The sequence below is a fragment of the Ursus arctos genome, unplaced genomic scaffold (genome assembly GCF_023065955.2).
Source record: "Ursus arctos isolate Adak ecotype North America unplaced genomic scaffold, UrsArc2.0 scaffold_26, whole genome shotgun sequence".
Lineage (NCBI taxonomy): Eukaryota > Metazoa > Chordata > Mammalia > Carnivora > Ursidae > Ursus > Ursus arctos.
In genome coordinates, this window is record NW_026622941.1 from 27,842,319 (window position 1) to 27,857,228 (window position 14,910).

The 14,910-nt window shown below is 36.7% G+C and overlaps 1 protein-coding gene across 3 annotated transcripts in view; it reads right to left on the reverse strand.

The window, feature by feature from the left end:
- The window catches only part of IPO8 (importin 8), a 71,212-nt gene that overhangs the window by 45,205 nt on the left and 11,097 nt on the right, over positions 1-14,910 (reverse strand). For all 3 annotated transcript variants that reach the window (XM_026502172.3, XM_044385572.3, XM_044385573.3), the window contains 8 exons: positions 14,212-14,368; positions 11,637-11,795; positions 10,445-10,601; positions 7,342-7,431; positions 6,090-6,184; positions 5,376-5,460; positions 2,547-2,681; positions 603-702 (listed from right to left, as the gene is read on the reverse strand). In XM_026502172.3, the coding sequence (XP_026357957.1) occupies positions 603-702; positions 2,547-2,681; positions 5,376-5,460; positions 6,090-6,184; positions 7,342-7,431; positions 10,445-10,601; positions 11,637-11,795; positions 14,212-14,368 (978 nt within the window). The remainder of the gene's footprint in view (positions 1-602; positions 703-2,546; positions 2,682-5,375; positions 5,461-6,089; positions 6,185-7,341; positions 7,432-10,444; positions 10,602-11,636; positions 11,796-14,211; positions 14,369-14,910) is intronic.

A 14,910-nucleotide genomic window follows, 5' to 3' on the forward strand; every position in this document is an offset into this window, starting at 1 on the left:
AACAGAGGTACACAAGTAACATTCTGCTATATGAAGTGACGGTTCCATGGAGCAATTAGTTTAAACTGGGGATAAAAGGGAATGAACTAAAGCAACCTACACAGTTCAGTAACTTCCAGAAAGATCCAAGCAAAAAGTTTCCTCCAGAGAACGGGGCCATGCAGTGATATTCTCACTCTCTTGTGGAATACTTAGCCACCAAGATAAAGAGGCATACTAAACTGGGGTGCTCCCAAAATATGCAGAAATCCAAATAATCTCCCAGACTAAGAACAACCCAATCTACAAATGGGTATCCCAAAAGGTACAGAAAGGGATGACCCCTCCAGATCAGCGTCACAACAGAAAAAATTGTAGGTGGCTCCATGACTGCTTCGGCACCCCTAAGACGGATGAACAAGACAGCGTTCCATCATCTACACGCGAAGGTCTCAAGTACATTGGCTCAACAGAACATCAACCTCTCCTGAGTTTCAGGCTTTATCAGGCAACGCAGAACTTTGGGAATGTAACCAAGTAATAAAATCTGCTTAAAAATATAAATTTAGTTATACTATTCTACATATCCAGGAACTGATGAGGAATAAAATCATCTCGATTACCAAATTTCATTCTTATGTACTCATACGGATCTTCTTGCCACAGCTCTTCATCCTCATCTTTATAACACATCACAGAAAAAATGACATCTTCAGAGATATTCTAAGAAGAGAAAAAAACAAAACAAAACAACAAATGGCTATGGGCTATTCAAATTTGAGGAATATTTATAATGTATTTACGGTATTTATGATGTTAGCTTTCCAGACTGTTACATTAATCTTTGTGTTAAGCTTGCACTGGCTGAGGGGAAAGCAGGAAAGCAAGAGCCTAGGGGCGTGGGGGAGAAAGAATTAAACTTAAGATTGCTTTTAAACAATAACTGATTAAAAGTATAGGGAAAGAGATGAATGGAAATGCTATTCTTTGAAGCAATAGCAGAGATAATAAAGTTTTACTAACAAATCAATATTAAACACACCTTAATTCTTTAAGGAAGAAAAATAAATATCAAGCCAAGGTTTTATTTACTATAGTGTTTCTTATTGTGAATTTTTACATTTCCATTTTGGTCCTAAATGTCAATGTACCAGCAATATTAAAATTTCTTTTCCTCTTCCATTCTTAAAAAATTTCCTACTCTTGGGGCGCCTGGGTAGCGCAGTCGTTAAAGCGTCTGCCTTCGGCTCAGGGCGTGATCCCGGCGTACCGGGATCGAGCCCCACATCAGGCTCCTCTGCTGTGAGCCTGCTTCTTCCTCTCCCTCTCCCCTGCTGTGTTCCCTCTCTCACTGGCTGTCTCTCTGTCACATAAATAAATAAAATCTTTAAAAAAAAAAAAAAAAAAATTTCCTACTCTAGAAATATAGATTTCGGGTGGGAAAAAAAATCGTATCTAATAGCCTCTATGCACACTGCTGCTAAAGCCCTACTAAGCCTGTTTGTGCTGTAATAACTACAGATGCAAAAATAGGATCATCTCTTCTCACTTATTCCTAATAAAATTCTAGGAGAAAAAATTCAACCGAGGAATTGGACTTTTCTTATTCCTACATTACAGCAATATAAAAAATAAGGCCAAAGGCATCAAGTAAAGAAAAAAAATCCACTCTTAATTTATAACAGCATAGTATATAAAATGAAATCAATATCTTTATTAATTGCAAAGAAACTATCACTATTTGATCAAGGGGATTAGACAAATATTAAGATGTCCACAGAAAATAGAAAAAAAAGATTATATTTATAAGACCAGTAATAAGGCAACACTAAACAAATTCTATCCTGGACACCAAAGGCAAAGTAAAAGAATTTATTTTTCTTTTTAGATACTATCATAGAGATTACAAAACGTTAAGAATTCTTAGTTTGAGAGAGGGGAAAAAAGAATTCAGTTCCTAACATCTTTGAATTACCCAAAATTATCTAAATGCAAATAAGAATTTATTAATAGCCAATAATTTTTCATTCTCATTTGTTCTTTAATTAAATAATGACATTGAATTCTATCTTTAAGTTAACAACTGATTTAAAAACAGATAACTTCGAACTTAATCCCCAAAGAGAGATAAAAACCTTGTTAGCTCACACCTACAAAAGAAAATGATCTTGTTTCATTTCCTGCAAAATAATGCTACCTTAGTAGAGCCTTGGTGACTCTTTTCAAAATGTTATCACGTAAAATACCACATTTGAGCCTAGCAACCTTTAGATAAGAAGGCTAGGAAAACATTATCGGACTGAACACAAGAGAAACTGAGGTTAAATGAGACTCCAAGTAAGACCAACTGAATCCAGGTCTTAAAACTATTAAACCTGAAGGCTTCACTCTTCTCAAATACTTAAATTTCCAAGCCCATCATATCAGATATAAGACTGTACGCATTTGAAATTATTCATGGAAATAAAAATATATTAAATATATAATATAGGATTAGTAACTTACTTTGTCTGGAAAACCTAACTTAACCAGAGAACAAGCTTGGAGAGCTATTCCCTGACACTAACCTGTATGTGTGGCTTCATCTGCTTCCAGGTAACAGAATGAACAATCCCTTGATTAAGATAGTTGAATGCTTGCTGAAGAACGCGGGGGGCTACATACTCTTTCTGTCTATATTGGTCTAAAATTTTTAGTAGTACCTACAGGAAAAGAGGAAAAGAAAGTACAGGAGAACAGAAATAATTTTAAGGTTAAGGGGAGGGCATTTTAAGCATGACATAAAACCCAGAATCCATAGAGATAAAAATAAACAGATTTGGGGGGAAATCAACGTTTTGTGAGAAAACTCGTGGACTGTTTTAATTATTAGAGAGGTCCACGTTATATTGAACTGAAGGGTGTCTCACTGTAACTTCCAGCCATTTGTCCCACTTCTAACCTAGGGGACTATTCAGGGTAAGTCTACGCTGTATTTCACGTAACTAAGTTCTTCAAATAAGATTTCTGTTCAAAGAAGTAGTAACAGACTTCACTAAGTGAACACTGAAAACATCCACACAGCAAGAGACACCATAAACAGATTGTAATAGTTGATAAAGTTACATTTCAAATTGGAAGAGAAATGGTAAGTTATCCAAAAAACAATATCAGGACAACAGATTAGCTCTGTCGGGGGGGGGGGGGGAGTCGGCTCCCTAACTAAACTCCACACCAAAATTAATTCCAGATGGGGAGCTATTTCAGCAACGTCAACAAAAAAATAAAAGCATAGGATGCGTAGAAGAAAATATTGAAGGGGGGCCTGGGTGACTCTGTCGGTTAAGAGTCTGCCTTCAGCTCAGGTCATGGGATCAAGTCCCACATCACTGGGCTCCCTGATCAGCGGGGAGCCTGCTTCTCCCTCTGCCGCTTCCCCTGTTTGTGCTCTCTCACTCTCTCTCTCAAATAAATAAATAAAATCTTAAAAAAAAAAGAAAGAAAAAACAAAATATTGAAGAATTTTATTTTATAGTCTCAGACCACAGAAAGTCTTTGTAAACATAATACAAAACTGAAAAGTTATTTTTTTTAAGTCTTATTTAAGAAAAAAAAAAAACTGTTCATGAGGAAGGAACCACGCCCAAGCTGTGACTGTCCCTAGGACCCTCCATCAGAGGTAGCAGTACAACAAAGTCCAAATCTTCCAGCTCCTGCTCCCAGAGCACGTCACTATAGCAAGCTTAAAACTGAAGTGCTGATTAAAGAGTTCTTTCAAAACATGCACAGAATTTATAAACTCATAACACGAATTCAGGGGCGCCTGGGTGGCACAGTGGTTAAGCATCTGCCTTCGGCTCAGGGCGTGATCCCAGAGTCCTGGGATCGAGCCCCACATCAGGCTCCTCTGCTATGAGCCTGCTTCTTCCTCTCCTACTCCCCCTGCTTGTGTTCCCTCTCTCGCTGGCTGTCTCTATCTCTGCCAAATAAACAAATAAAATCTTTTAAAAAAAAAAAAGAACATGAATTCAGTTCAAGTTACATAAAAATTCAGGTTTATTCAAGGTGTCAGCAGGGCTGCCATCGCCTAGCTGCCCTTTCTGCGACGCAAGCTACAAGCGGACGCTACTGCACGTGGTTCTTCCTAAGACAGCTGTGGCTTCCACAAGCGGAGGTGGTGGGAGAGGAGAAACAACGGTGAAGGGGAGAACAGTTTCTCATAAGACAACAATTTTTAAATACTAGGAATATATACGTTAAGTAACCAAGGTACAAATAGTTTATGACATGGATGAAAGGCCATGAAATCTGAAAGCATATGTACGTACAGCGACATACACGTGTTTACGTGGCACCAGAAAAACCAGGCTGGGCACACTTCAAGACGGCATCGACTTTAGGATGCTTCATGAGTGTAACAGCCGTGGAAACGGCGGAAGACAGAGCTGATCTGCTTCCTGATTATCCCAGTTTCCATAGAGAATGGCTGAACAGACCATTTCATTCATTATTCACTGATTTGCACTACAGACCTCCTTGTGGGCCAACAAAATAATTTGTGAGAAAATTATAGCCACAGCTTTCCTGAATTGTTGTGAGGTACTTTTTAGAAATGATCATCCATAAAAGGAAGTATTCCATCTACGATGACAGGGTTGAAGTATTTAACTTGGTATCACTGACAATAAAGAAGACTAATATGCACAGATTTATAAAAATCTAGAAACACCCTCTATATCATTAACGGCTTTACTATGTTTGTTTAATCTTTGCTTCCTCACTGTGGTCTCAACACAACCAGTGCTGGAATAGTTATTAAACTTCATGTGTTGAAATATAAACAAAAATGTGATTAAATGGCAATACAGGTCAACCACTCTTCACACCCAAATGTCCTTTGTAGGTTTTAAATATTAATACCAACTTGGATTATTTCTCAAGAACAAATTTTCACTGTACAAAATGGTTCCCAAACTTCCACAAAAATGTGTAAGTTCTCAGCTGAAGGTCTTAACTTCTGAGCTCCACCCCTCTTGAAATAGATCAATTCATTACATAAATCTTCTGATACAAAAGCTTCGAACAAAGAGATGAGGATCGAAGGAACAGAGAATAAGAAACCCATAAGAGGTCCGAGAGTTAACAGAAAAACCCAATTCAAGCACTGGTCACTGCAACATCAGTATCAACAAATTTAAAAGGTTTGAGTCTAGCATTTAGGAGTTTAGAAGGAAGCTGCCCTAGCACATTTGGTTCTAGGGCTGATTGCACTGTATTCGGTTCCTAGAGCTGCCATTTCATCCCCTATAAACATATAATATATTAATATGTTTATAACCTACTTTAAAATGGATAGAAATGACTTAACTACTTTCAATAATAACTGTCCTTCCACTTAAAAAGCATACATTTATTACCTGCTGAATTCCCACTGCATAGGTTTTCAAAAAGAATTCAGAAAATTCGAAGTATTCTTTTGTGACATTTCCTGGGCTTCCATATCTTAAAATACAAAGAGAAAATGTTTAAATACTACAAATTTTTAAAACAAAGCATGCTCACTAGTTTCAATACAGTCCCTTGTTGAAAGATCTATTCTATCTGGGCAGAAAACTAACACTTTCCTCTTTCCCACAAGCCCCAAGATGAAATCAGGATAAGTTTGTACTTAGATTCTGGGCCATACTTAAAATTTCAGACAGAAGCTTCCACCTACTTAAGCAAGAGTTTCTAAAGGGCACATAGTACAAATAAAAATGTTATTATCTGACCTTTTTTAAATAAATGTTTCTACAATTAAATTTGACTAACTTTCCTATGGAGCTGAGGAGCCATGCACCTTCTTGTATGATTCCTACATATTTCCAAGGAGCTACACAATGTCATGTCTCCATTCTTTTTCCACAGAAGACAGAAGGATCCAGAGAAGACTGTCCACATCATTATGATCTCAAAGCCAACAACCACAGTTAAGCCTACCTTAAAACACAGGGTGACTGTTTTTTCTTGCCCACTATGGCTTTTAAAGCCACAAATAATGATCTACTGTGGAGCATTAAGGGGCCTATCCAGCACTGGATATAATACTGAGGTATTGAGCATAAGATCGTAAATCTAATAAACAGAATTACCGTTCGAAGAGACGAGCTACGATATGCAGTGCCCATTTCTTACACTTCCACCAGACTAATTCCGGTCTATCATCCTCATCAATCTGCAGAGTCTCCTAAGAGGACAGAAACACCCAGATTAAATTTCTGAATAAAAGGGTTCATGCGAAAAGCAAAAGCAGAATAAATCTTGTTACAGATTAAATAATATTAAATGTGAGTTTAGATTGCAAATGCAAATTCTTACTTACGGATTGCTAGGTAGGAATTAAATAAGCAAAGTAAATTTCAACTAACTAATGCTGTTGTTCACATTTATCTCCTATCTTCAAAAGGCCTAAATAAGTGGAAAACAAAATACAAGACACCATGTCCCTTGAGGAAACTCTGAGATGACAGAAAGGTTTTACATCTTGATCCGGGTAATAGTAACACAGGTGTGTGTTTGTCAAAATTCACCGATCTGTTCCCTAAGTTCTGTGTATTTTGTATATAAAGTAAACCTCAGGATAATTTGTCCCAAGATACAGATAAAAGAAAGAATACTGCACATTTGAAGACAAGCTTAAATTTAAAACTATGTAATTTAATGTAGTTATTCTGAATAGTTAGAGTTAATTTGATAAGTGACATATAGCATCATTGTTATTACAGATAAAAACGAGACACCATCTTTCACCTATCAAACTGGCAAACTTAGAATTTAATGTAACAGACAGTCTCAGTCCCTATTTATTAAAGCATAAGCCAGAGCAATGTTTCTAGAGAGCACTTTACAAGATCCGTCAAAGCCCTAAACACTTCTAGGAGTTTATCCAAAGAAAATAATCATGTATGTGCATAAAGATTTAACTACATCCTTACAGTTACAACACCAACACCCTAAAGCCACCCAAATGTCCAGCAAATGAAACACTCCACAAAAATGACAGCATAAAAAATATTTGTAAGAGATTTTAAGTGAAAATTTCAAAACCGGATCTACATATGCCATTTTTATAAATAAAATGTGGCTGTATATAGACCCAGAGGGAAAAAAAGGACAAAAGAATAAATACCAAGTTTTAAAAATGGTTTTTATCATCTTTAGTAGTATTAAATATAATTATTTTATCATTTTTGCTTATCTGAACTTTATAAAAATTAGTATGTATTACTATTCTTATTACAATAGTAATTTTTTTCCAAATAGCAAGCCGGGATAATAAATCGGTCTACCACAAATATCCCAAACCCAATAAACAATTTTTCTCAACAAGAAGCCCTTTCTTACAGGAGGAACCGTCCTGTCAATAATAGTTCGAAAGATCTCCATCCACGCCGTCATGGTTTGGTTATTCACCAGTTGAAGAGGCAATGCATACTGAAAACAGAAGAACACCACCATCAAACAGTAATTCCTCCCCTCCAAAAGAGCCAGCAATTTCATCTATAGTCAAAGGCTGAAATATACGAAATGGCTAACATTTGATGATGAAAACAGTAATCTCATATGGTTTAACCTAAAATTTAACTTAAAATAGGTCTGTAAGCATATGCAAATAAATTAAAATTCTGAAAATCTAGAAATATGCATGCCATGAAGTATTTCTCTAGGCTACTTGTTTAAATAAAAAAAAAAAAAAAAACTAATACAGTAAAGTTTCATTTATTCAGCATGAGATTCTAGAAAAGTGACTTTTACCATTTACCCCTTTGTGTGTCAAGCTTTTCATTTTAACCACTTTTTTCCCAGCTTTATTGAGATACCATTGACATATAACATTGTGTGAGTGTAAAATATACAATGTGATAATCTGATACACACACGTACACACACACACACATATATATAGTGAAATGATTACTAAAATAAGGTCAACACCTCCTATAATTACCTTTTGTAGTGAGAACTCATTTTAACCATTTTAATGAAAATCTTTACCTCATAAAGGTTACTTTCTCTACACAGCAGCATCACATCACGACTAGCGCACTACTGTGGGTCTCCCTGCTACACTGTGAGTTACACTCCCGTAAGACACAAGGCCTCTGCTCCATAAAGTTCAAAACCTGCTACATGCTAAGGACATAACAACAAGTAAGAGGCACAGTCTCTGTCCTCACAAAGCTTACACACTAGTTGGGAAAAACACACATACGAACAAGGAATTATAATATCGTATGATACAATACAGACAAAAACGGTACAATATTGTTAAAGACACACACACGAGGATTGCCTCATCCAGGCTGGTAGTATCAGGGACATCTTTCTAGAAGTGACGCACAAGCTGAGACCTGGAGAAAGAGCACGAATTGGCCAGCCATAAAGGACAAGAGTGTTCCAGACAGAATTTCAGAGGCTCAGAATGAGAGAAGGCGTGACCTGTTCGTGAAGCTGAAAGAATTCCAGTATGGCCAGAGTGTGAAGTACGAAGGTAAGAATGGTAAAAGATAAGGTGGAGAGATGAAGGGTTTTAGAGACTATGTTAAGAAGTTCCCAGTTTAAGTGCAATGGGGAGTTGTTTGGGCTTGAGACAGGGAGCAGAGGAGGAACAGATTCCAGGTTAGTGGGTGAGGGACGAGGAGTTCACTTCTGGACAAACTGAATTCTGAAGTATGTATGGAATATCCATGTGTCTTGTACACAGTAAACATTTAATAAATGCTACTTACACAAAGTCATTTTAATTGTATCATACTTTTTAAAACAAACTTTTCTGCCTCTTCCTAAATTACCAGACATTAACTTTTTACTTACATTATTATTGTATCGTGCCTCTTGAAGCTGCCTAAATTTTTGCTTCCAGGATTCCCAGAGGGAGCATATTACTTTGGTAGCATATAATAGATCACAAAAACGATTAAAAATGTTGAGGTTCTGCACTGGTTTTTAGGTTTGTAGCAGCATATGTTGAGAGAAAACATTTTAGGTTTTGCCCTCTTAGGAAATCAAACAGAGGTGGAGGCGTTAGGAAAATTATTTCATGAGCCTGTCTTACTTCCTGAATCCTACTATGCTTCTCCCGATGGGAAAGGGATTATCTAGCCTCTGTATAAATGGGATATTACTATATCTAATAGCAAAACATCTCACTGAATAAAAAATGTTTGCCTCTGAGTAAAGTGATTGTCCCCAGGAAAATTTCTGAACAGTGCTTTAATAAAAAGCCAAAGGCACCATGTATCTTCCTTCCCTATTACTTTTAAAAAAGGGTAGGGGGCAGGGGGGTGGAATATAGTTTCCTAGTACTCTAGTTTCTTCTCTCCTCAGATTTACTTCCTCCCCCCTTCTTTCTCCCTGCTAAACTGAAAAAAAAAATTACCTCAGACCATTCTCTATTAAAAGTTTAAAAGATCAGGGGCGCTGGGTGGTACAGTCAGTTGAGCGTCCTACTCTTGGTTTCCAACTCAGGTCTTGATCTCAGGATCCTGAGATCAAGCCTCCCATTGGACTCCATGCTGAGGGCAGAGTCTGTTGCCTCCCCCTCCTGCCCCTTCCCCCCACGCTTTCTCTCTCTCCCTCTCTAAAATAAATAAATCTTTTTTTAAAAAAGTTTAAAAGAGGAGTCTAAAAATATAAATCTTTATTGAAGCGAAATATTCTGAAACACTACAAAAGTACTTAAAGTGACACGAAGCCAAGAATAAAACCAACCGTCTTGGCTCCCGAGCTCTCTAGCTTGACAACACGACCCTCTTATGTGACTGATCTAATAAAAAAGCATGTAACAGAGGTCTGACTCATTCATCATCAAACACTTTATAGACTGACAACAATTATTCTTCCTCCACCCACATCTAAATAATTTATCCAAATCTTTCAAGGATTAAATTTTAAATATTTTTATACTTAAAACATTCCATCTCTGTCCTCTGCTAATTATTTTTTAGACTCTCATATTAATATTCTTGATAGCTTTCAGATAAGAAAAGGAAATATTTTAAATGAAGGAAAGTGAGGTACTAAACCTTCTTTGTTAGCTCTAAATTGGGTCAAATTACAAAGAAACTGTCATCAGTATGATTTCCCAGTAAAAGAGGGACCCTCTTCTTTTCCTTCCTCTTCTCCTTTATAATCCTAACTTAGCAACAGGCAGAATGCTACTGACAGATAAGTCAAGCAATCTGAGGCAGTTAATTACTCCGGTTCTTCCTCACCCAGCACTTCAGACACTGGAGTGAAAGGCACCATCAGTGAATCTCAGCTCTGCCACGAAGATCAATTTGGACAATTAAGGTAATCTCTGTGAGCTTGTTCTCCCATAGGATTTTTTTAAAGAAATACATGTGAGAATATATAATAACTTTTAACAATAACTTACACTTATTAAGCACTTTCCATATGTCAAAAATACAAGGTCCCATATTTATCTTCTGCAACAGAAACTTACCTGAACAAGTGCATAGAAGATTTTCAGAATCTGCTTTTGTAGTAAAACAGAATAATGCGAGGAATCAGGAAGGAGCTGCATGATTTGTTGCTGAATACGAGGCAGAAATATTTGCATTGCTGCTATAAGAGGCTCTCTTTCCTCTGCTTTCTTATATCTACATGAGCAAAGACAAAAAGAGAAAAAAATAATTTCTCCCCCTACAAAAGAGCTATAAATAATGAATGAAAACATTTTTTTTAACTAGATAAAGCTAACAAAACAAAAGCATTCCAAACAATGGCTTACATTTTTTGTTTGGATCAGAATAAACTTGGAAGAAATTCTGAAAGAGCACATCTCTCTTTTAGGCAGAGAAACCCAAAATCTTTCTAGAAAGGGTTAAATTGATTTCAAAGAATTCTAGACTATTTTGCAAATTTCCTAAGTGATTTTTTCCACTACTTAATTTTCATCATACCACAATTCTTCCTATAAAATACAAGTTGATATGCTTGTTTAAATAGACATTCCTATCATATAACAAATAATGTAGGGGGAAAACTTTCTTCTTATCATATGCTAAATTGAAATGTTAAAAATAGTTTGCAAACTTAGGTGCTGTTAGGTTACTTCAATTTCTCCAGATCTCAAATATCTTCTAAAAACTCTACAGAGTCTGAACTAACTAGTTTTTTAAAAGAAAACTACGGGACTCTGCATGCGTAAGGAGCAACCCTCCTGGAAACCAGAAAGCAGTGCTGTTAAATGTGACACTCACTAGTCTCTTACCTCCCCAGCAACTTTTATGGAAAAGAACATCACTAGCAAGGAAACTTTAACATTTTCTATCTTGCATCCAAAAAGTTACATGTTTGGTTTACTTAATAATGTGCTCACTTGAAGAACTCAAATATTAGGGTACTTCTGTATGAGTTTCCAAGGAAAGCTGTTAATAAATGGGCCTCTGAAACTGGCCAATAAATTCAAGACACTCTGCATATCTTATCACTGCCTTAGAGATTAGCAATGTACTTTAGCAGATTAAAGGTTCTCTGAATAACTATAGTAAATAAACAGGTTTGTGCTTAACCCAACATTTCCCAAACTAACCTGATTCTGCAGAACACCCATACAGCACACCTCTCTATGCAATTTAATTCTTTCTAAGTAACACAAGGCTGGTGTCGTCAGCCAATAGAAATCAACTTACTCATATGTCTTCACCAGTTGATACAGACATAATAAACTGCCAAGCCAGCTTCCACTGCTCTGTGATTGCAAGTAATAGTCTATCTTGTCGACTACCGCTGGCCAGTGACCAGGGAAATCGTATTTAATGATGGCACGGAGACACATTGTTAACTGGACTCTATAAGGTGGGGGGAAAAAAGTCCAAAATCTAAGTAGTTATAAATATCAGGTTTCAAACACCTCTAATGTCTTACACAAAAGCACTCTAACCCCTATTTACCTATATCACATAGTTACATATCTCGGGCAGGGAAAAAGAACAGTCCTACAAAGAAAAACCTCCTCAGCAGCTCCACTTCCTGAAAATAAACAGAATGGGGAATTTCCTACAATGAACGAAAACTTTCAAATGGGATTATCCTAAATACAGCTTTAGGGGAAAAAATTTAAAAATAAAAATTCATTTAAAAATTTCCAAAAAAAAAAAAAAGAAAAAAGAAAGAATGACTCCACCACAGCTCTGCAAAATTTCCCAGCTTGTTAAACCTTTTGTATTTTAGTTACTGTATCCTAAGGGGGAAACAAAACAAAAGTATTGTGTCATTACAACCGGAAAACTTAGCCTAAAAATAGTCAAAGTAGGTAAAACGGAGGCTGCCATAACAGTGGCAAGCATTTGTGTGAGCCTGAACCATCTATTATCAGTTAATAGCCCACACGGTATGCTGCTCCTATCAAAGCTTCCTAAGACGGTAATTTTGTCCTTCAGAATAAGAAACCATATTAGCTGGAAATTCTTGAAGAAGAAAGCTGTTATTCGCAAAGAAATGAAGACAAAAACAAAAAGAAAGACCTAAAACAGAGAGACTGCTCTTTAATAAAACCACAAAGTTTATAAAAGATGTGATCTCATAACGTTTATGTCAGTAACCACTTCCTCAATGGGTTCCCTACTATAATTGGGATTGGAAAAAAAAAAAAAAAGAGGAAAAAATTTCTCTTCAACAAACTATCAATATGTCCTTATATGGTCATTTGCAAATGGTCAGAAAATGAACCTGACTAAATTAGGATTCCACAATGCCAAAAAAAAAAAAAAAATTGTGTGTTCAGTTGGCTAATAATTCAATTGCTGAAATGAAACACACAAAATAATGCCTTCTCTTTATGTTACCAAATCCATTTGAAAAATTTCCTTTGGCATACTTTTAAATAAACTTTGAGAATAGTTCTTCAAGAGTGATTACAATTAAGCCTTCAAGACATACAAGAAGCAACTGTCTCATGATAAAGATAAAGGTCTTCTCTTGTGCCCCAGCAGTTGTGCCTAAACAGTAAATATGTCATATTTGTGTGCAATACAACTGAAACTTCTCATTTTCTCAAATTTCATCTTCAGGAGTCCTCCTAGTCCCTTCTTATTCCAAGCAAGCAAAAAATGGCTATGAGCAGCCGTCCTTTCAGACGTTACCATGCAGAAGCAACGCAAGATTCAGAGGGACTTTAAGTGTAAAGATTTTGACAAGACACGGACACACGATGCGACCGTAGGGGAGCCATTGCCAGGTTGGCATGCGGGCACCCACTGAGAATAATGGGTCTTTTCTCCTCTTAACTAACAAAGGAACTACACGAAGAGGAGGTCAATGTTTGCTCTCCTTCCTCGCTGTTCCCCTCACACTTTCTTCCCTATTCCTACTGCTTATGACATAATGTACATTAGACACTCAGGGACAAAGTGTTATCTCATCTCTTGACATTAAACAATTTCATTCCCCTACCTCAGTTTCACCTCTTTCCCTCCTCCATTTTCAACAGAAATCTAATTACGAGCTCACATGGAAAAGAATTTGTGTTTCTTATTTTAAAACTGCAAACTGTTAATGACTCTGCAGCACTTCTGTGCAAGAGGGGAAGCCGCTAGCATTACATGCACACTTTGACCAAAATTAGACGACAAATTTGGTTCCTCAGTTATAGTAGCCACATTTCAGGTACTCAACAGCCACGTATGTCACGTGGCTAAATATTGGACAGGGTGGATACAGATCTCCATCATCACAGAAAGGTCTACTGGACAGGGCTGCTCTCTAGCATCTAACCTGAATTTTAAAAACCGGAGGCAGTCTTCCAGCTTATACCTACTCCACCCTGTCTTCTCCAAAGAAAAAGATACTCAGTTCATTAAAAAAAAAAATGAATGAAAAGATAGGTAAAGTATAAAGAAAAGTGGTAGGTAAAACTCCCAGGAGTCCATTTCCCTGTACGGGGGAGGGTTGGGGACGGAGCAGATGGTAAAAAGTAAAGAGATCATAACTAAGAACATAGGTTATTTAAATAGCAGGGATTTACATGATTTTAGTTAAATTTTTTAGCCTTAACTCTTTTTTGGCAACTTAGGGCAACTAAATCTTTTCCAAAATGATCTGAGGTAAAGAATTACAGTTGCAAAGACAAGTAAAACAATATTTTTTGAGTGCCCACCTTCATTACTTTTCCTCTTCAGAAATACAAACTTGAGGCTGATGATTAAATCCAACCTCTCCCATCCAAACATTCTGTGTTTCCTACTATTCATATATAGCATAATGTACCTCACTAAATCTGGAGACCGAATTATTCCTTCCACAATGTTATCACGTATTTGCTGGCGATCATTTTCATGAATGTTGAATGGAAATACTGCTTCTCCTGGTGGAGGTTCTCGGTCAGGCCAGTACTGTGTCACCATGTTCTTCAAGTAAATGGCAGCTAAGGTAGAGGGGGAAAAAATGCTAATGTAGCAGTATTGAAAAGATGGCTGTAACTCAGCTTTACAGAGCAGGAAAGGCTAAGCCCTTCACTGCTAAACATGACACTCCACAAAAATGGAAAAATCTTACAATTATAAATTGCCAAATGGGGAACGGAAAATGTACAAGAATTTAAAGTTTCTCTTGAGCTAGTAAAGCAAATCTAAGCAGAAAACATTTCATTAAATCAAGCTTCAGAGCTTACAGGACAGAAAAATGATTTAGGAATCAAGTATATATCCTCAGACTAAACATAAGGTAGTCTAAATGAAACTCTACTATCTGTATTTTGATAGCATAAAGACCATACTGCCCCTGATGCCTAAAGCTGAGTCCACAACAGGTGACATCCCACCATCCTTCATGTACACGGCTTTTCTTGTTTATCTTCTTTCACTGGCCACTATCCTGCACCACCATAGTTGAAATAGCACTAATTTCTGTCCTACCCTTCTGAAATATTTACCACTTGTAAATAAAAGAATAGGGAAAAAGACATCA